A 22,301-nucleotide genomic window follows, 5' to 3' on the forward strand; every position below is an offset into this window, starting at 1 on the left:
CTTCCAGATCTGCGCAAGAACAATTAATGCAGGAAAGCACCAGTCTATCTATATTCCTCTGGCAACCCAAATTTCTAGTTGCTGCCTCACAGAAGCTGCTCCTGCTTGGCTCAGTGTTTTGTTTTGGAATCAAGAGCAACCTCCCCATTTACATTAATAGGATGGATTTATTTCTTATTGCTCTTCTTGACTCTCAAGCTTTTACACTGGCACAGAACTTAACCTTACAGAGGTCCCTCTGAGGACTGCCACTAACATCAGAAGCCTGTATTTTCATAGAATCACAGAATCGTGGAATGATTTAGGTTGGAAGGGACCTCAAAGACCATCTGGTTCCATCACGTGCACAATTGCCACCCACCAGCTCAGTCTGCCCAGGGTCCCATCTGACCTGGCACTGAATGTCTCCTGGGATGGAGCATGTACAGCTTCTCTGGGCAACCTTTTACTCTGCTGCCCAGGAGGATCCCACAACACCATTTTTCATCTAAATTTTAGTCTAAATTTTTTAATCTGAATTTATCTAAATATGTTAATATAAAATTGATATATATATATATATAGGTATAAAATATCCATATAAAAACTTCATTTATTTTCTGCAACTGGGAAGTCAGTTTGGTCAATAAAAATTACGATTATCTGGCAGGCATCTTTGGATGCCCAGATCATTAGGCACACATCTTCCTTCTCAGAGTTTTTCTGCAGCCCATTTGAAAAAAAAGATGTAAATTATAATCGGAAGTGATAATTTCACTTTATTGTGCATTCAAATAAAGTAGTAATTCAGTAGCACTCACCACAGCAGCTACTGAAAGACAGAACTGTGCATTCAAGATTAGAACGTAGCCCCGAGTCTGGTACACGATGTTTATTTCTGAGAAGAAAAAGAATACCTGAGTATTCTGCAAACTGATAAAAGGTTAACCTTAAATCTTTGCCACTGAAAACATCTACTCGTTTTACCTCTGAATATATTACGCTTCAAAAGTGTATATCTTGTTTCTCTTGTTTTTGTTTTGGAAAAAAATTTCTGAGCTGTCTCAGTGAGAGATGAAAGAAAGATCTATTATATAAACTGTACCCGAAGACCTGCTCTAGAAATACATTTTGTTCTTCTTGCCACTGGAGAATTCAAGGGACATCGTCACATCACTGGGCTTCTGCTACAGCCACTGAAGAAGCATGTAAAGCTTTTTGGCTTCCTTGACAGCAGAGGCAGACAGTGGGATGGAGTAAAAGGGGAAGACTGCACCATTCCCAGATTTGCAGTGGGTTTCTTCTTTTCTCAAGCCTCTTTCAGCAGGAGGAACTACTATGTACTTTGTCTTCCAGATGATGATGGCTGACTGTCATTCCACATTAGCATGGGCATCTTCCTGCTCTCCTGGAGGCGTGCAAAATCATGTGCCCTGTTCTTGTCCTTGGGCACTGTCTTCCTCTCTGTCCTCTCCCAGAATATAATTCTCTCTGGATGCTCCACCTTTACAAGTGGGACAAATGAAGTGTGACAAATGCACTGGGATACATGTAGTTTGCTAACGAAAACTCCCTGTGGTAATGCTAACAATATAATGCTCTATGCTAACAATAAACATCCTCACTGCCTAAGACAAAAAAAAAAAAAAAAAAAAAAGCAAAAGTAAAATAAGAACACCACCAAGTGTTCACCCTACTCTTTGGATGGGCCTCTGAGTGACTTTGTGAGTAGCACAGGCACACTGAGCTTAAAGGCAGGAGAACAAGTGACTTGTTGAGGGTGGATTATTCTGCACTGAAACAATCTTCTCTTTCTCATAACCTGTGAAATAATAAGCTAATACATGAGCAACAAAAAATAACAGCAGGACAAAAAGAGGATGCCTGGTGGGAGCAGTGTTTTATATCCTTGGAGCATGACTACCCATACATCTCTTGGCTCCTGCTGTCTCAGCGTAATGTGTGAGACATAAATGTCTGACAGAGAGCAATTCACGTTAAAAGTTTGCCATTGTGCAGGATGTTCTCTTTAATAAAAGAGACCCCTAATCTCCTCAAGCATTTCAGGTTGGTCTCTCTTCTGTCCCAAAACTTTATTGTAATTAAACACTTGCATAATGAATTAAACTCTTCTGGGAATGTTACACGTGAGCTACCTTTCCAATTATTTAAAATTAGCTTAAGGGCTGAAGCAATCAGGCCACTCATTAATCTAATCTCTTTTTGTCATTGCAGTTCGTGACTTGGAAATGTGACCACAAGATCAAACGGACAAAGAGGAATGAAGAGGAAATTACACAAGACATTTATAAAGTTCCCTAGCCCAAGACTTCACCTACAGCACAATGAAATCAACAGTGCTGACATGCTACACTAATGGCCATTCTTTGTGTGCACAAACATCTCTCTTCTCAGGACATGTCTACCCTGAAGGGAAAAGTCAGCACAGGAAAGTCTACCCTTGTTCTTACTGCTGGCTGGGAGCCATCTTCAGCCCAGAAAGCAGGGAACGGGAGAAGCTGGTAGTTAACAACCCTACTTCAGAGTACCTCTGATTATCTGGGGCATAGCTGGCTATGGCAGCCCCCAGTTTCCTCATCCAGCACATACTTCCCTCTTGATAATGTCCTTCCTTTCTTGAAAAGGCTGAGGGACCCTCATATATATACATATATATATATAATATTCTGATAAACAGCATGAGAATGAAACGCTTACATAGAGTGAGCCTCAGATAGCTGCTATGGGACTGACTCAGCCCCATGGCTAAGCCTGAAGGGATATGAACACATGTGATGACATTTCCTTGCTGTCCACCTGCTTCTGCAGCACCAGCTCCTGTCCCAGGTGGTTTCCAGAGTCTGCATCCTGTCTTCTTGCATTCTCAGTGCATGTTAGGGGATTCTGGTAGACACACCTGAACAGCTTCTTCAACAAAGAACTTTCCTGAAGATTTTGGCTTTTTTGGATGCATGATAACCACAAACACAAAGGTTTTCCAGGTGCTCCAGGGTACCATGGAGTTTTGGTTGAGGTACCAAATATCCATAAGAACACATCAAGACCTCTGTGGACAGTGCATTTTAGTGGGAAAATGCCTGGTCACTTGAGGAAAATAGTGGCTGGTACAGAAATACTGTGCACAGAGGTGGCAGGGTCTCTGCTCCTGCCTGAAGTGTATGTGACTTCCAAGCACCAGAGTGGGGCCCAGTGCAATAGAGTACCTTACAAACTGAAAGGTGGGACAAGGAGTGGAAGCCACCAGCTAGAATGATCACTAGCACAGACTCTGCTCCTCAGGGTTAGGCTAGAGTATGGATGCAAGTCAAACAACCAGATAAATATATCTGTAGAGCCATATGCAAGTACAAAGTGGCTGTCTTGTGGCAGCTAAAATTATGGTGTCGTTTCATGATCTTGAAGTGCTTATCCTTGCAAACACTGTGTTTTACTTAACAGAAGTGCATACATATGCACTTATACAGAGAGACAGTTTACAAGCAGAGATGAATATTTGCAAAAGATGTTTACCCTACATTTCCTCATATAGAACCTTGTTTTCAATGATCTCAAACCCACCAATCTTCAGGTCTTAAATCTGACTCACTGGTCCTCTCTGGGTGTTTGTGTTACAGAATCATAGAATGGTTTGGGTTGGAAGGGACCTTTAGGATATTCTAGTTTCAACACCCCTGATGAATGTGACTAAAGAAAACATTCTGTGTTTCTTCAGATAACTACTGAGAGGAAGTCCCAAACCTTATGGCTTGTTCCAAGGAGATGCTCCAACCCTCTGTGACATGAGGATATGAGAGATGTAGACACCTGCAACTAAAGACATGTAAGCATATTCTGTTTTCTGAATAGAGAAATGTGGAAAAGAGAGGGGAAAAAAGCACACATAGGTCTCACCAGCATCACTGGCATGTTTGGTGGTGTGACCTGTTGTACTATTGAGTTGTCTTATGTTTTTTCAAGATGAGATGGAGTCTATGAGCAGGATTTCTAATGAATAATCAGCATATAATGTCTGGGTGTTATTTCCCTTTTAGTAGTGGCTGGATATTAATATTTCATGCAGAGAAGCAAAGTGAAATACATTCATGTATGTTGAACATCTGATCTCTGGTCTCTGATAAAGTTTAAGTTCATATTGTCCTCTTCCTCCCTTTGGGAACATGGGCATTATTGCTCTTTTCTAACTGGTGACCACTGTATTGTAAAAATACATTTTTTTCAAAGCCTCTATCTCTGAAAATTGGACAGAAAGTAACCAAAAGCTTCAGAACTTATCTTGAAGAGAGATAAGCTGCTCTTTTGCCTTACCCCATTTGCCTCATGTCCAGACGAATACAAGAGAAAATCCTTTTACCCAGTGCACAGTACTTTTCTTTGAATGTATCCCAAATGATAATATTTGGGGTTGTATCACTCAAGCAATCCACATCCATAATTACAGTGCCATGCATTCCTCAATCCCTGTGTGAGAGAATTAATTGGTACATGGGTTAACCACAGCAGACGGGAAGTGACTGCTCTCATGTTCTTGGATCGCAGGCTGCTGCCTGGCAAAGAAGTGCTGCCAAGAAGAAGAGCAGGGATGGGATTTGGAGGCTCTTTAAGCACCTAAGCATGCAGAAAAGTGTCTGGTGGGATTTTTCAGATGTGTGTCTATGTCTTCTGAAAATCCCTGTAAACCTGTCTTGGCATTTCTCAGTCTGAGAAGGCCAGTAGATACCTGGTTTCTGCTGCTGGCAGCAGAAGCAGGGAATGAGCAACCCATGAAGGTTTACGCTGGCAGACACTGTGAGGCTTAATGGGAAGGATTAGAACTGACAAAGGTATTATGCAGTCCACAGGTTAGGAAAATCTGCCTGTCAGTCAGAGATGAATCCAAGGAGGTTACGTGGAAGCTGTATAGAGGAGGTGTTGTACCAATGCTGTTGCTGCTCTGGTCCAGTTGGCACCTCCAGGATGCTTTGGTGGGGACTTCCCAGGTTTAAGGGGAAGTCTCGCCACATCCCATTACATCCCATGGGAGAACAGGTACAAAAGCAAAGCTCATTCACACCAACAAAGGCGTAGCTCTCTGATCATAGCTCTCTGATCTACTTCTTTCTAAAAAAGGGAAAGAGACACGTGCCAAGCTGTTGCCCTCTTTCCTAAAAATAAACCCATGAAGTAAAAGAGGATTTGGACAAAAAGATTCTGTGGAGGACACCTTGTGCTGAGCAGCAATGGGGTACTCATCCTGATCTCACCATTCCTCCCAGTGCTGGTCTACACAGCATAAATATCTGCTCCGAGGCATTGCTGGGATCAAAGGAGCAAGTGTGATGGGGCCACAGGTTTTGCTGACAGTGATTAATTGGGAGCCGAAGGTGAGAGCAGGGCTTGGCAGCCCCAAGCTGTGGGTGTAAACTCTTGTGGGAAGGAAAGCAGTACTCAAAACAAAAGCAAATAAATGAGCAAGCAGATAGCACAGCGATGGCTTTGGGCTCTCTCTTTTACCGACAGAAGATGTAAAGCAATGACTCTCAGCTCTGCTTGGGATAGGAAGATCACCAGGCAATGCTCTACTTACTTGCAGCACAAATGTATTTCCAGCAAATCAAGCCTAGATCTGTAGATGCATTGCTCAGCCGAAGGAACCCTGTTTTATTAAAAAGTTTGCCACGGGTGCTAAGTTCTGGCACAAAGAATCCAGCCATCACCTCTGACATTCCTACATGTTGCAGCTTTTTCTTGCAGACTGGGTCTTTTTGTAAAACTACCCAGGAGACTTTTGTACGTGTGAAATTGTCAAGTGCTCAAGAAGATTCAAAAAGGATTGGGATGCAAGCATCAAATTTCGATCATTAGTTACAGTTCTGGCTTTTGACAGAGGATGGGAAATGTTGGCGTACCCTTTTGTATTAACAAGGGAGCTCAAATGCTATTCAGCCTTTTAGTTAAAAGATATCTATAAATAGAAGTCAGATGCTAACAGGGCATAATATTTTACTATCTCACATACAAAAGATCATTCTGAACGCTACCTCATTCCTCACCTTGTTTTTTAAAGGAGGAAATTAAACGAAAAGGACTGTCCTAATCCATCATTAATCCCGTCACTTTCAGAGGCATCCATGAACACTTTGCTGTACCATGGTCAATGACATCAGAAACCCCAGGGATCAATCAGCAACCCACTGGTCTTGACACCATGCTGGTAAGAAGCACATACCATAAAGGTGAGCACTCCTCTTCCAAGAGCATCTTATTCCCTGCCTTCATGCAACCTATTCCAACTGTGTATGCTCCTATTGGGGCAGCAGGTTCGTGCTGGCCCCTGGGATCTGCTCGTAGCTATTTTGAATGCTTCTCAGCCATTCTGCTTTTTAGTACTTTATTACATTGTTTATTTTGCACTCCGCTTTCATTGCTTGGATAAAACTAGCTACCAGTCCCCAGGCTTCCTGAAGGAAAGAAATTACTGAATGCACTGCTTTTCCCAACATAGAGCAAATATTGTGCCAATGATCTCCAGCTTGGAAGCATTCTTTGGCTGCAGCTTTCATGAAAAATCCTGCCTGTTCCATCTATGTGAGGAGTTGTGGCCATTGAAACTGCTGATAAATAGCTCTTCTGAAGGACCAAATGGCAAAGTACCAAAGTATATAAGCAGCTCTCTCCCAGTGCTTTACTTTGTGCTGTCATCATCATCAGGTAAATCCTTTGGCCCAAATTTGAGAAATCAATAGCACTCAGCCAAGAAACCTGTTAATTTTCACTGGACAAATTTTAATAATCTCAGAGGCTTCAAAGATCAGTGACAGACACTTCATTTAAATTTAAAAAGGAGTAGTGCTGTATCTCTCTACTTGATACTAAAGAGTAGGATTCTTCAGATCTGAAGTGCCTGCTCTGGCTCGACAAACAGCAAGTGCTGGTAGATGTTTAGAGGAGGCAGATTAGAAAGGCAGGCAAGAGGATGAATAATTTTGGTGCCGTGGAGTACAGAGTAGAGTTTCCAATAGGCACTTCTACAATCAGCAGATAGAAATATAACTGAATGTTTCCTTATAGTCAAAGGACAGACTTCCAACATGACTCTTCTGTCATGTTACATTATCAGCCGTGCTGAGAAACTCAATAATTGCTCTGCAGGCACTACTGAAGACATACTTGTTGAAATAAATTATAGGGCATTAGGTGGTTGTTAGGCACAGGCTGGAGATAAGCAAGACTGTCTCATGGAGGAAACAAACTGAAACATCATTGCTTTTCTGATTAAAAAAAAGTACTTCTGTGTCAGAATTGGACAAGTACAGGTCAAGCAATTTTTCATGGCAAAACGAACAGAAATGAATTTTCTGCTGTTGGTTTTCTTTCCAAGATGATCAGTTTGGCAACTAATAAATGAGTTTTTGCAATGGGAAATCTGAATGCTTGGAATAGCAAGGCTGCTTTCTACTCACAAGTCAGACTTAGAGAGTATCCTAAGTTGGATGTTGTATAATCAGACATGGAATCTGACTACTTCAATTCAACCAAAAATATGCTACAGACTACTTGCTCACTAGAATGCCTTACAAGACAACCACCACCATCACAGAGATTTATGAAGGTGGAGAAGTGTCCCACACACAATGCTCTCTTTAACCACCTCCCACAGTCCTGAAATAGTGTTCTGCCCACAGACGGTTCTTGGTGACCTTTACTTGCTAGTGTGAGATGATGGCTATTTTGTGGATGCAAAACCATAGATTAACAGGATATGTTTTAGCATTACCTCATGAGACAGGTAAAAGGCAGCAATTCCCAATGGCCAGAAGCAGCAGAGCATGGAGAACACAGTGAGGCCGAGATGATCTCTTGGTGGCATCATTAGGAAATTGTCTTCACTTTCAGTGTCACTCGAGTAGTCACTCTGGAAAAGCAAGAGAGAAACGTAGAAGTGCTGATTAATTATATTACTTCTCCTCTTTCATGGACCGAGTCTGTGATCATCCACTCATAGTAACACCACCAATTGCCCCAGGACATTTTCAAAATAGACTTCTAGCACTCATGGGGGATAGTTTCCGGTGTCCCATCTTGAGGTCTCAATCATGTACATGGTCAGTTCGGAAAGCATTTGTACTCTGATATTCAGGGCCCACACAAGTAAGTGCCAAGAGACTAGAAGACTTCAAGTAACAGCAGAATGCAAGATTGCAACATGAAAGATGTAATCTCAGGGTGGTCCATAATCATTCCCTGTGCCAAATGAGCTGCTCTTTGCAGCCTCCACAAGACAGAAAGAGGACTGTTGCAAAAACTGTGATTGTGACAGTGGATGAAGAGGAGAAATAAACTTTGCTGGGAGAAGGGAGGGGTCTACTTCCCACACAGAGAAATTTAAAATAAAAAATTCAGGTCCATGCATCATGGCACAGAAAATCATTCACACGGGAAGAAGGTAGAAAGAACAACTTCTCTTGTGAGATAAATTTAAGATGTAATTTCTTCACATTCTGTAAGTGCCTCTGTGAGTAGGTAATTTCTGATCAGACAGCTCTGCTGTTCGGCAGAAAAAAAACACAAGAAACCCCAGTAAGTGAAAGCAGAGCAGATGAAGAGCTGACATAAGGTGCAGATTTTTAGCAGGAATGGTGATGAACACTTTTCTGCAGCTATAATGGATTTTCTATTACACCAAGCCCTTTTTAAAATTGAGGCTAGCTATCCCTAAAAGCTGTGTGCTTTATCTAAATCAAGAAACTGTGAATGAGCAAATGCTCTCTAGACAGCCCTTCCTGGGTGCCAGTGGCATGCTGGAGGCTGGACTTGGTGGACACACAGTCCCTTCCAGCAGAAAAATGCAGCTCACGCTAGAGAAGTCGGACAATGAGCTCTGCTGTGAGCCACGGCTGCCTGCAGTCTTTGATGGATTTTCAGAAAACAGCCCTTTTGGTATCACTCCTTTTTTCTCTTCAAAGCAATCATTTCAGTTGCACACACGCTGCATACAAAACTAATCTCTGGTATGGCCCTTTGAAATCTGCTTCAAATCCAGATGGTTCAGGAGTCAGTTTTTGACAATAACCAACTCAAGGTAACTATAAGACAATATGTGCTCTGTTTCCCTCCCCACAATGCATGTTTAGGTGATGTGGTGAACACAGTGCCCTATTCTGACCAGCACTCTGCATCCCTTTGCTCTTCTGCAGTCGGTCTGAGTTCACCTAAATGCAGCAGATGGTGATGGCAGTGTGCTGGATGGCAGCTCTCCCACCAATGGTTGTAGTTTATTACCGCTCGCCTCAGCACACTTACTTCTCACTGAGCAGCATCTGGCTGATGCTTCCTTAGCAGGTTATGCCTCTAAAACCTGTTGCCATCATGGATTTTTTTGGCCTGGCAATGCTTTATTTATTTGCCTGTTTGTTTGTTTGTTTGTTTTTTATTTTTACCATTTGGAGTTTTGCAGTTGCTCCCATTCACTTTTAAAGGTATTTAAACAAAATCCATTATCCTGACCTGGTCCAAACTCCTCTTCCTTCCCCAGCTCCCAGACTAACATGCAGCATCAGTCAAGCAGCCAGCTGTCCAAAATGGGCTCACAGTGCTCTTTCCTTGCTTGGAAAGTTTTCATGCTTGACTTTACAAAGCCAAAATGTTTCAGGAGGAAAAAAGTCCTTGATGAATATGTCCAAGTCCATTCTTTCTCCTGTGCCCCTGGATTTTGATCAACTGCTCGTGATGCTCTCTAGACACCCACAGATAGTCTACCTACAGTTCATCAGCAGCATGCATTCAACGCATTGCTTCTGGAAGGGGATTACCACAGACAACAATAAACAAATCCATACAAGACCAGGCCAGCTGCCATAGTCTCTTAAATCACAATCTTTATCCTGAGGAGCAGTAATAACAGCCATAAAGTAAATATCCCTAATCTGAGCATGAGTGACAGGGGCTCCCATACAACAGCCCTCTGCATCCATTGGAAGGTACTCATGGATCACAGCATTCTTGTGACTTTGCAGATCACTCTTGTGACCAGCTGCCACAACAAGATTAGGGAGATACCTCTATTCCCTGAGGCACATTAACTGAAAAAGTAATATTACACAGCTCAACCTAAGGGAGTCAGCATCCACTAATGTCCTCTTTTTCTCTTACATCTGACCCACTGCTGTGGCCTGTTAATAATTTGTCTATGAAGGCAAAGGGACATAAAGTGTGTTCTGGGGAGTAGGATCAGTGGTCCATCAAGCCCTGGGCTCTGCTTCTGCCAGCAACTGCTGGATGTACTCTGCAGGGAGCTCATGTAATCCTGGACACTGTGTATCCACCCCTTGTTCTCTTCCAGCATCCACGACTGTTGCTTGAAAGATACCAGCAAGAAAAGCTGTACCAATTTCTTTTAATACCTTTCTATGTGTTCTTTGTCCATGAATCAGTCTAATTGCTTCCTCACATGTGAAGAAAAATTCTCTGTTATCTGTGTTAAGACAGCTCCCTCAGGTTTCCCCTGCTTCTACTATTGCAGGTTTGCTGAGCAGCAGGTCTGCACTCATCTTGTTCTTCACCTTCATGGTCTTGTACAAGCAGGGGACTTCACATCCCTTAGCTTTCTCCTCTATCAAATGGAGCATCTATTCAAAAGAAAGGCTGCAAAGATAGAGAAGGGTCTGCATGACGAGCTGTATGAGGAGCGTGGAGGCCCCTGAATTTGCTCAGTGCAGAGCAGAGGAGCTGAGGGGAAGCCTCATGGCAGCTGCAGCTCCTCACAGGGAGCAGAGAGCAGCGCTGAGAGAAGAGCATGGAGCTGTGTCAGAGGAAGGGCAGCTAGGGGATAGGGACAGGTTCTTTGTTGAGAGGAAGGTTGGGCACTGGAACAGTCTACTCAGGGAAGAGGATATGGCATGGAACTTGCCAGAGTTCATGAAGCGTCTGGACGTCGCTCTCAAACACTGGGTTTGGGTGGTGCAACGTGGAGCGGGGAGTTGAAATACTCATGGGTCCCTTCTAACTAAGGACATTCTATGATTTTGTTGCTCTTATCTATCTCCTTCAGAAGTGGGGACCACAAATACTCGTACCATGTGGAAAGTGGGTTGCAGTGAGCTTTCAGACATCAACAAAATGCTGCCGGCACCCTATCTCATCCCTGATAACATTCTTTACCATATCCAATATTTTGCTGACTTATCAGCTTGGCCTCTGCACTCCGTGCTCTGAGACCAGTTTCTTCCCCGAGCTGCAGCTCACAGATACAAGCGCAGCACTGAGTCCACATGAATTTCATTATTTTTCCATAAACATATTTGTTTTCATTTATTTACATTGAAACACATCTGCCACTCAGTTTTTGCAGCCTCTACAGAGCTTCTCTCCAGAGGGCAGACACCTCCAAGGGCTGTTCAAACACACTTTCTAGATTTCTGGTCCCAGGGAAGGCTGAGGGCACCACAGATGTTAGGGGGAAATTCTTCACTCAGGGAGCAGCGAGGTACTGACACTGCTACTCAAAGAAGCTGTAGGTTCCCCATCTGCAGAGGTGTTCAGAGACAGGTTGGATGGAGCCCTGGGAAGCCTGGTGTCTGATTTAGTGGTTTGCAACCCTGACCATGGTTTTTAAGGTCCCTTCTAAACCAAACACTTCCATGATTGCATGAGCCTCATCCCATTGCTGCCTGCCCCGTATATAGAGCTGGTTTTACTCAGCAGGCCAGCATCACTCATTACTTTCTCTTGATTTGAGTTGGATATAAAACCAGTTCTTTTGCATACTGGCTCAAACATTAAACCCGCCTGTGCAGTCTGGCAGGGCTAAGGGAGAACGTGATGTCATGGGGTTTAATTCACATAAACTCTCTTCGTGGTCTTCTCTTTGTATCGCAGGAGAAATACAGCAAGGAGGTGCTTGGATATGATGTGAGGAGCAGTTAGATGGAACAAGACATGTCTTAGGAACCACTTCCCATCTCTGTGTTTTTATGCTCATGTCAAAGGGATGAGTTCTCACAGCAGCAGCCAGCAATTCATAGAGAGAGAGAAAAAAAAAAAAAAAAGGAAATACTTAGCTTGAAAGCCTAACATTTCTTTTCTTCTTTCCATTTATTTCACTTTCCAGAGACCGTTTCAGACATCGTTGGAGAAAAAGAGGTTTAAGAGAGAGCTGAGGTGTATTCTTTTATGTGACACATATGAATAATTCAATTTTCTGCCATCAATAGCTTGGCTTTCTCTAAATAAGCCATCTATCCAGGGGCCAGAAGAAAGAGTAACCAGTGTGTTAATGTGACAAATGATGTTTCTGGATAGCACTGTATTTGCACATGGGCTCTAACAGGAGGATATTTCAGGTAGAAACTATCACATATTACATATTCCACTGCCACCACACTTTACATGTTGTCTGTCTATTAATTGTGATGTAAAGGACTCATAAGATATAAGAATTCTAGAGATACTTAAGTACAGAATTGTTTGATTTCAAGGATTGGCAGAAAAAGAAGTTTAAATCTTTGATAGAACACACAGCATTCTGCTTTTGTGCCTGGTGAATGCTGGAGCAAAATGGGGCTGTATGTGCTAATAAGAACTGTTTCAGAGATGGTTTTCTTAGCAGATTATGATTTCTATATGCAGTCTGAACAGCACTACACCAGGACCTGAGGAACAGTGCTGGTAAGGAAACACAAAAGTTAATGTGCCCACAGTGCTGCAGCCAGCAAACGACAGGATCACTCTGTTGCATGCATCCTGCTCCTCTGCCACATCTCCTGGGATTTTTCGGAGTCCCCAGACTTGGGGAGAGGAATAAGATGCCTTCTTGCAGGCAGGTTGTTGAAAACATTGATGATCTGAACAAACCCATTCTGAAGAGGATGGCAGGTAACAAAGCAGCAAGCCCTGCAGCCTGGCTGGGATGTCACCTCAAACCAGAGCCACACTGCTATCAGCCAAAACTGGCTTTCTCCAGAGAATGTGTCTGTGGCAAAGTTTTTTGCAGGAAAACAACAATATTTCCGGTTGTCAGAAGCCTAATGCTCTTCAAAAAACAAACACTGGCAGAAACACACTGAGCTGCAGAGTCCATAAAAGCTGCTCCTTGCATGCATCCATAGACTCCAGTTAAGTGTTACACAGTGAAGCTCATTACAAAGGGCTGTGTTAGATTTTTCCATATGTCCAAACAACTAAATACCCAGCTGCAACACCCGCTAGGCAGGTGCTTTGCATGAACAAGTCAGTGCCAAAAAGGGAACAACTCAGCTCCAAGTTTGTTCTGTCCCCCTGAAAGACTTTCACAGAGATGCTCAACTTGGGAATCCACTCACCTTGCCTGGGTATGCAGGGCAAGGTGGTAGCCCCAGCTTTCAAGAGACCAAAAGACAACAGCTTTTCTGCATGAAGCTTCTCTCTTTGCTGCTAAATCTTGCAGAAGGATGATCTTTTTGTTGTTCTCCCCCCGAAATACCAAAGACAGCAGAGCCTTATGAGAACTGAGCTTCAATCTGCTCTTACACTATGCAGTTCCTATGAACTGTGGCAAGACAGTCAGTGTGGCAAGGTACTCAGCAATATGCTGTGCACCCTGGATGAGGGAAACAAATCCTTTGAGTCTTTCAGTGTAGAAGCAAAACCCTACACCTCTCATATATTATCCTCTTGCTGTTCTCCTAAATTCTACTCCCAGTCCCTGTACTGAACCTTTTCACTCCACTTTGAGTGCATTAGTAATTTAAATAACATTTGCTTCTTGTCAGTAATGGGTGGGAAAAAAGCATTCTACTGGACCAGATGCATGCTATGTGATTCAGATGCTGTATTTCTCATTTGAACAGATAGGCAATTTTTTATGTAGTTAATGATCCAGCATGGTTCATTCCCCTACTCAGTGATTGCTGTCCTCAAACAATTTTTTTCCATTCCTGGAAAAAAAATAAAAAGGATGTTCAGCTACATCTCCAGTAAACCTCTGTACTATCCAAGCCCAGGTGTCCCTCATGCATCTGGCCCTGTTGATACAGCATCTGTCTAAGATTGAGACCAGAGGAGCACATTTCTGCTGGTCTTGTTCACTTGAGCACATCTCTCCTCCTCTCCTCATCTTCCCATAGTACCAACTGCAGAATCTGGGCCTTCTTGGGTTGCCACCATTTACTCCACATGCTGAGAACCCTCATGCTGAGCTGAGCTACTCAGTAGGTTGTCAATGTGGGTCTGGTTTTGCAGAGGTGTGAAAACCAGAGCACAGCATTGGGCTGGCTATGCAGCACTGAAATACAGGCTGAAAATGGGCTAGAAGGAGAGGCTTCTAGCAATTCTAACAATGCACATGATTCCAGTCAAGTAGGTCCTTCCTCAGACATTGCCTCATTTTCTTCTCCTTCCTTCATTCTCCTGGTGGAGGAGAAATCCCAATTCAGAACAGAGGGAGCTGTGTGGATGCACACTGCATGCACACTTGCCTCCCCTGAGCACCTTGTATGTGTAGGTCAGGATGGGCATCCTCTGCATTATTCTCACCATAACACAAAAAGAAGGACCCTGGGAACATGATGCACACACTGTTACAGCATGTTAAAACATTTGCAGAGAGATGGGGAGATGAACTCTCCTTTCCCTCTGGAAATCTGGGAGGGGAAGGGCGATGTCCTTTCCCCAGACCTTCACTTTCATAGGAAATCTTTTCTGTGGAAAGTTGTTCCACATTCTGTGGTTCCAACATATTAAGGGCCCTACATTGTAAAGACACTTTAAAAATCCCACCAAGAAAGGAGAAAATATTTTTGGTACAAAATATTTTTTCGTTGTCCTGCATATTGTCCTGGTCTTTTTTAGCCCATTCTCTGACAATTGGCTCAAGAAGGTCTTGCTGGATTTGGTTTGACAATAATCATAAAGTCATTAATGCTGGAAAAGATCACTAAGATCATTTATTCCAACCACCAAACCAACCCCACCATGCCTACTAATCAGATCCCTCAGTGCAATAACCCTACAGCTGTTGAACATCTCCAGGGACTCCACCACCTCCTTGGGCAGCCTGTGCCAGTGCCTCATCACTCTATGAAGTTTTTCCTAATATCAAATCTGAACCTGCCCTGGTGCAACCTAAGGCCATTACCTCTCATCCTATAGAAAACAAAGTATTTTCTGCCTCAGTCTTAGGCCAGATGTGACAATACATCATTAGGCAGTTTCGTGCCTCCTGCAGTCACTTGCATCACAACCACTGCGTGAGGAAAGCTAGAGAAAAAAAAAAAAAAAAGCAGCATTTCAGCCTTTTGTTTTGATTTAAAAAAAATGAGGCTTCCCATAGCCAGCTTTGAAATGCTATAGAAGGGCGTGATTTGAGCTAACACCACTACAGGCCTCAAAGAGAAACTTCCAGTCTCCCTGTGGAGGTATTGAATACCGCATTACCAGCACGCGCTGTGAAAAGCACCTCTCTCTGCTTACCTGAGCAATACAGAGAGAACAGAATCAAAGAGAAGTCAGCCCTCTTGCTGAGCTGCCCCTGCGCAGGGCAAGATGCTGATATTAAAGGAGGTGGAAATAGAAGTTTTAGGACCTATTAGTTTTCAATGGAGAAAACCCCACAAGAGAGAAACATGGGAAAATATCTTCCTGAACTCCTCTTGGACATTCAGGTTGAAGCAATGTTTTTGCTCCAGTCAGCCAAATGGGCTTTGCTACCTTAGGAGTCTGTGACTAATGCTGAGAAAGTTTGGGGATCTGCAACAGCATGGGCACCCTCCACTCCCATTGGCAAATAAAATGTGTTGTCTTTGGGCAGCTAGTGCAGCCAGGATTTTCTGAAGTAGAAAATGCACCATTTAAGAAAGAATGAAGTTGATTTCTAGTATGCCCCATTTGGAGAACAAAATTTATATTGCTTTAGTGTGACCAATTAATGAAGAACAGGAACCTAAAAGAAAACATTGCATTTGGAATCTAATGAAGTGTTTCACTCCATCAGAAAAAAATCTTATTCATGTGCATAGGATTTGTTGTGGCTAGACACCCGAAGAGTCCTGGTTTTGTGTTCACAGATGGACAGGTTTAATGTTTGAGTCAGTATGCAAAACAACCAGGTTTATATCCAACTCAAATCAAGAGAAAGTAACAAGTGATGCTGGCCTGCTGAGTAAAACAAGCTTCATGTATGGGACAGATGCTTCAGGCCTCGACTTTCGCAGTGTTTAAGCGTATGGGTCTTCTTTAGTTTGTGACCAGCCCACTCAGAGGCAGGAATGCCACCGGCACTTCTGCCATTAGCCTCTGCAGAGCCAGGGCTCTACCCTGCAACAAGTTGAGCAAATGTTCCCTGTCCTGGCTTGAGGAGAGAGCAATACATCTGATCCCATGAAAACCAGCACCCAAAAGCCGTACACTTCAGCCCAAACATGACCTCCCCCCCACAGATCCCATGTGACATCTGACCTCTAACTCCTGGAAATCCTCCTCCTCCTCCACATCATAGGAGAGGGTGTGAATCTTGATGTCATCTGCTGAGAGATCGATGAATTTGCTGTCTGGGTACTCCAGGCTGTCCTTGGTAGGGGAGCGGTCCTCAATGAATGTGGTTTCACAGCACTCTGAGTTGATGCTCTCACCCCACGAGCGCAGCACGTTCTCCGAGTAGAGGATGATGTTGGGACGGTAATGGGACTCCACGGTCTGCTGCAGCATGTTGGGATCCAGGAGCTGCTGCACGGGGTCATTCCTGCCATTCTCCAGGCAGCTCGGGGAACTCCCCGCCCGGTGGCTCTGATATTGTGGGGTTGGGTACACTGACACCAGACCATCTCGGCTCTCTGCTACTAAGTTCCTTGTATTAATTAAACCATTCCTTTTCCCAGCCTCAGCAATCTTATTGTGCATGAGCACATTGTTCTGCTCAATCAAACCATCCATACTGGGAGGTGTCAGAGAGTGCGATGGTGGTCTGTATTATATTGTACTGTAGATACAGGTCACACTGGGGCAGTGGCCTCCATTTTCCTGAAGAAAGAAAATAGACACCAAGGTGAGAATGTAGGTAATGAGTAACACTCGAAAGCACCCAAATCAGCTTGTCTTTTGTACTACCTCACGAGAAAATATAGCCCCATATATGTGCACACCTTGACCTAACTGTCCAAATATATCCCCATTTGAAAAGGCAAACAACTTATAAAATACCAGGAGGTGAATAGGAACAGGTGGCAGAGGGCTTCTCGAGATGTCTTGGTAATGGTGGGCCATGTCAGAGGAGGGCTACGAACTTCCTCCATTTTCACATATACCCTACAGTCATTCTAAGGGCAATGTTCCCTTCCTTTGAATGCTCTGATAAGAGAGATGGGGAAAAACAAAACAAAATACAAAGATAAAAGACAAAGAAAGCATTTTCAGTTCTGGAAAAGCTGCAATTACGAAGGGCAGGGCAGCTGATGCGTTCAGCTGTCATTCTCTGCAGCCAACCTTCAACCTTGTCAAGTGATTTGATGCCCCTTCAAAACTCAATTGCAGGAAAAACAAGGAGGCAGCTCTCTTTAAATTAACTTAAAAAAAAAAAAAAAAAAAAGCCACTTCCTCCACAGCCTCAGAGACTGACCTGTGGTGACAGAATTAAGGTCTGTGATGAGGCCAGTCAGCAGGCCCAGCCCCATCCAGATTCACCTAGAAGAGGCACAATTTCTTGACCCCCAGGACCTGGTTGTTGCATTTTTACAAAGGAACAATGACTGTTGTCTATTTCTTCAGAAAACCAACCCAGCTTTACTTTGTGCGGACTGCACTAATGTATGAAGATCAGAGATAGTTCGAAAGGTTAAAAGTACTGTTTCCCAGCTCAAATACTTTCTTACTGTTTTTGCTCAGGTGCAACTGAAAGAAAGTACTTTTTGAAATGTGGATGTATCCATCACAGCAACAATAAGCCTCTAGCTTGCAAGAGACATTTAAACCATTAAGAGCTGCTCTTCTGCTCTTACACCAGGAACAAAGCAAGAAACTCTTCTAATGGACAAAAAAAAGCTGACCTAAGTGTGTTGCAGCACCTGCATTCATGGCACTTGGTTTAATATGTAGAAAATCTATTTTACTGTATCAACAAATAGTTTAGAAGTTGTTCTAGGTGAACTGACAGGAAAACTGCACAAGTGAAGATACACCACAGTGGGATCCTGTGGAATTTACACTGTACTACTCTCAGCCCCAGATTTGGGGAACCTGTTGGCAAAATCACACCAATGTGCAAATTAGCCTGGAAACTTGGACTGTTTCCCCAAAGGCTTAGTCCTAAAGACTTAAATCCCTCTTAGGAGCAAGTGGCCTGTCTTTCCAAAGAAGCCTTCTTTCCTTGTGTGGCTATGTCTGAGCTAAATGAATGGAGGGCCATACTGTCCTTCCATTCATAGTGGGATTACACTGAATAATTAAGCTTGTGCCAGCACAGACATATTGGTAAGGTGTAGCTGCTTTTGCCTCAGGACTGGTGCTCACAGAAATACCGTCTTCCATTCTGCAAACATAATGACCTTACAGTGCATGGTCTCCTGTAGGCTACTGAGCAGCCCTGTTTCCATCATTTAGGAGTCCCCAGAGCGGAGACTAGGTTCCAGTGGAAACTAGTCACAAACTAAGTTGAGAAAAGCTGTTTCTTTATCCAGGTTTGGTGGGGTCACTTGCTTAGGTGATCCATCTGTCATCTAACAGTTCGCCCACAGTCATTCCTGTTCCTTTCCCTATCAAAGAAAGGAAGAGAAAATACTTCACCAAAAATTGCTGATTAAAACTCAGCAAGTAAGTTCTCTCAAGTCTTCGCTGGATTCCCCTTGAGACAGCACAGAAAGCGTGTAAGGCTCCCTGATGTGGCACAGACTGTTAATCCTGCTAAAGTCAGAGAGACTTCACTTGGTACTGCAAACCTTCTCAGAAGCATTCTCAGCCCCTTGTTCAAGCAAGCTGAGGTCAGCAGAAAATTTGCTGTGGTACTGCCACAGATGTAGTAATAGGAAGATATACAACCCAAACAGACCCCCTCCCAGAAAAAAAAAAAAAAAAACAACAACAAATAAACAGAGCAGTAATTTGGTCACTACATCAACAGCTGAAGCAAAGAATGTTTAGGTCTTGTATTCTGATGTGCTCACATAATTCCAATAAATGTGTACTGCCTGACTTGAGTAGCACTTGAAGATGTCTTTTAAAGCAGCTTTATCTGACAGTGCCTTTGAGCTGCACTGTCAGATTCCCTTCATGTTTTTTCTACATTCACATATCATCCAGATAACGCTTGACTTTGGAAATGCAAGTTTCACCCCAGGCATTTCATTGACAGCTATGCCATCTTCATGGAAAATTCTCACTCTGAATTGGCGCAAATAAGGATCTGCACACATCATGACACCAGAGCTAGCTGCTACATTTTCCTCATGTAATTTTGAGTAGTAATCTTGCTCCATCTTGGGAGGGCTGGACTTTGAGGAAAGGTCACTGTTACCTCTTTAAAGATGCATGGGACACTACAAAGTCATTGGAAACAAAAAGCCATCCTTTAGTTCTTCTCACAGTCCTCAAGAGCAAGAGGAAGCAAGTAAAGAGAAGACACAGGGAAAAATGCTTCAGCATGTCTAAGTGACATGAGACATGGAAGCACTTCAGGAAGTCAGTAGGATTGCATTGTTAGGAATTAATACTGTCCCAAGCCACTCCTTGCTTTCCATTGTTCATCAGCCTGCGTGAGACAGGAGTCAAGCCCCTTTTGTAAGTGACTAATTACATGGAAGATATTTGAAAAGGTAACCTAACTTCAAAGTCTTTGGAGTGTTGACAGATAGGATGCCATAAAGTCCTGAGTAAAAACTGCTCATGACACTTTTGCAACTCTACAACTGATATCTCTACTATTCCAAAGACCTAAGGGCAGCTATGTGCAGATTCCCTAGTCATCCATACCAGTAAAGTATTAGCACAGCCAACAGCCTACTCTGGCTTCAGCCTATGCCCTCTCCTAGGCAATATCCACCCTGAAGTAAATAAGTGCCATGCACGTTCCTCAGAGGCATAAAGGACAAAACCACCTAGTTTTGGTAGGTAAGAATTTCATGGTATGGACACAGCCATAGAATCATTAAGGTTGGAGAGACCACTAAGATCACTGTGACCAACCATCACCTCATCCCCACCACATCCCTCCATAACACATTCCCACAGTTCTCGGACACCTCCAGGAACAGCAACTCCACCAGCTCCCTGAGCAGCCTGCGTCAGTGCATCACCACTCTTTCTAAGAAGAGATTTTTCCTAATATACAACCTGAACCTCCCTAATGCAATTTAAGGCCATTACCATCATACCAGTCAATGCTGGACTACTTATCTTGCAAATAACAGGATGGATCTTAGTCTCACTCAGTAGACAGGAGACAGCCTGTGGTGTTTGCTTAATCCTACCATGGACCTAAGCATTTATCTGTCCAGTGCTACCTGATGTGCATTTAAACCAGTCTAGCAAACCAATTTTGCAGATTCTGAATGACACTTACCCCTGGGATGGGGGAGGGAGGAAGAAAGTATCTGAAACAAGGAAAGGACAAAACAAGAGACATCCTTCCCACACATAGCTCCTCCAGTAATATGGCAAATGCATCACTCAAGACATTCTCTCTGGGGTCCCACATAGCAGCACAGCCTGCATGCCTCAGGGAAGGTCAGGAAAGAGAGATGTGGATGGCAGCATTCAGTCAAGGAAAATTGTTTATCCCTCATGTCATTTTGCTAGTTGGCTACTTTACCACAGCCTGACCCAATGTTCTCAGCCCTGCAACTGTTGGGCTTAATGGTAAGGAGCTGGTGAGACTCTTATACCTTTCCATTATACCACATCAATAGCTAATAATAATAATAAAGTGGTATTGATTTTTCTTTTCCAGGTGAAAATCCTGAGCAGCTGGCCATTAGGTTTAAATCAATAGCACCTTGATTGCAAGTGCGTCTTGATGCACAGCTGAGACAAGGTCAATTGCTGTCTGGGGAAACTGAGAAACTGTTGAGACACCCAGAGATTCCTCATCAATAAAAAAAAGTGGGATTAAGAGTGCTGTCAGCCAGAAACAAAATCTCACATCCTCACTGATAAAAGTGAACCTCCTCTGGGTTTTTCACTCCCCAGCCACTGGCTGAAGAAAGTAAAATCACATTCCCAAGTCCTTTGTTTCCTGTTGCAATCCTGGTGCTGGTGGGAGAATTAGACTCATAGTTTGGAATTCATTTCACTTAGTGCAGGTACTTGAGGATGTTCCACAGGAAAAATTAATAGCAATTATGCAAGGTGCATGGGACAGGACAACACAGTGCACCCATGCATTAAAACCAGAAAGATTAATGCAGTAGAAGGGCAATACAGGAGAGTAGCAGCTAAGGGACTAGCATGAATGGAACAGTGTTACAAAAGAAAAGGGAAGGTGCTCACCTGTACCCAAAGATCAAGGCTCACAGGAAAGACTCCACAAGGAAGGGATCTCCAGCAAGAGAACCTTCCTCAGTGACAGTCAGCCCTTAAATGGGATCTAAGAGAGGTGCAGCCAGGCTCCACCCCCTGCCGGTCACACAGCTGAATTGCCTTCACCTGTGCTCCCAGGCCTGACCGATCCTTTCTCCAGGTGATCAATCAGTGGTTCAGGCTGTAACTCAACAGTCCCCATATACCACACCATCCTTCTGTTAAGGGCTTTTCCTAACCTGGGCCAGACTTGTATTTGTGACTCAGATGTGTAGGTAGGAGCTGCCATGAAGACCATCCCAGTTTCCAGCTCCAGCTGAAGGATTCTGGATGGCAGAATGACTGAGCAGACAATCTGCAATAGGCATCTGAAGGCAATCAAAGGATGCCTTCTCTGCAGGGAGCCAACACTCAGAACAAAAAGAGCCACTCTCATTGCCTTGGACCGCAGAAAGTCTTCAAAATGGTGCTGACAGGAAAATGAAACTCATCAGAGCCCTTTAAATAAGAGAGCAGTTCAATTTGCTCCAAGATGCAGAGTTAATTTAACTGGGTTGGTTCAGGTTTCATTTGTCTTCACACAGTTTGAGTTTCTCCCCACAAATCACTCACTGGTGCTCAGGCCAACCAGAAATAACTCTGCACTTTCAGACTTGAGGCTGGAACCAGAAGAGAAAACCAAGTTCAAGATGATGACAAATACTAGGTCAAACTTCAATCTATTTTTTTTTCCTTGGGGATTAAAAATTTTCACCCAGGTTTCCAGCATTAGAAGCAAAGCTATTCATTATTTCAAGTTGTTTGTTTTTTTTTTTAATCCTCTATTTCTTGTTTGTTTGGTTTGGTTC

The 22,301-nt window shown here is 43.4% G+C and overlaps 1 protein-coding gene across 3 annotated transcripts in view; it reads right to left on the reverse strand.

Moving 5' to 3' along the window:
- SYNDIG1 (synapse differentiation inducing 1) overlaps window positions 1-22,301 on the reverse strand; it is a 93,583-nt gene that overhangs the window by 32,913 nt on the left and 38,369 nt on the right. For 2 of the 3 annotated variants that reach the window (XM_042889636.1, XM_042889627.1), the window contains exons 2-3: window positions 16,408-16,968; window positions 7,754-7,891 (exon numbers count right to left, since the gene is read on the reverse strand). In XM_042889636.1, coding sequence (XP_042745570.1) covers window positions 7,754-7,891; window positions 16,408-16,881 — 612 coding nt within the window. In that variant the 5' untranslated portion in view covers window positions 16,882-16,968. Of the gene's footprint in view, window positions 1-7,753; window positions 7,892-16,407; window positions 16,969-21,423; window positions 21,476-22,301 lie in introns of those variants that run through there. The other variant, XM_042889619.1, reaches the window with a different exon arrangement.

The sequence above is a fragment of the Lagopus leucura genome, unplaced genomic scaffold (genome assembly GCF_019238085.1).
Source record: "Lagopus leucura isolate 7727_CA_CO unplaced genomic scaffold, USGS_WTPT01 Super-Scaffold_73, whole genome shotgun sequence".
Classification (NCBI taxonomy): Eukaryota; Metazoa; Chordata; class Aves; order Galliformes; family Phasianidae; genus Lagopus; species Lagopus leucura.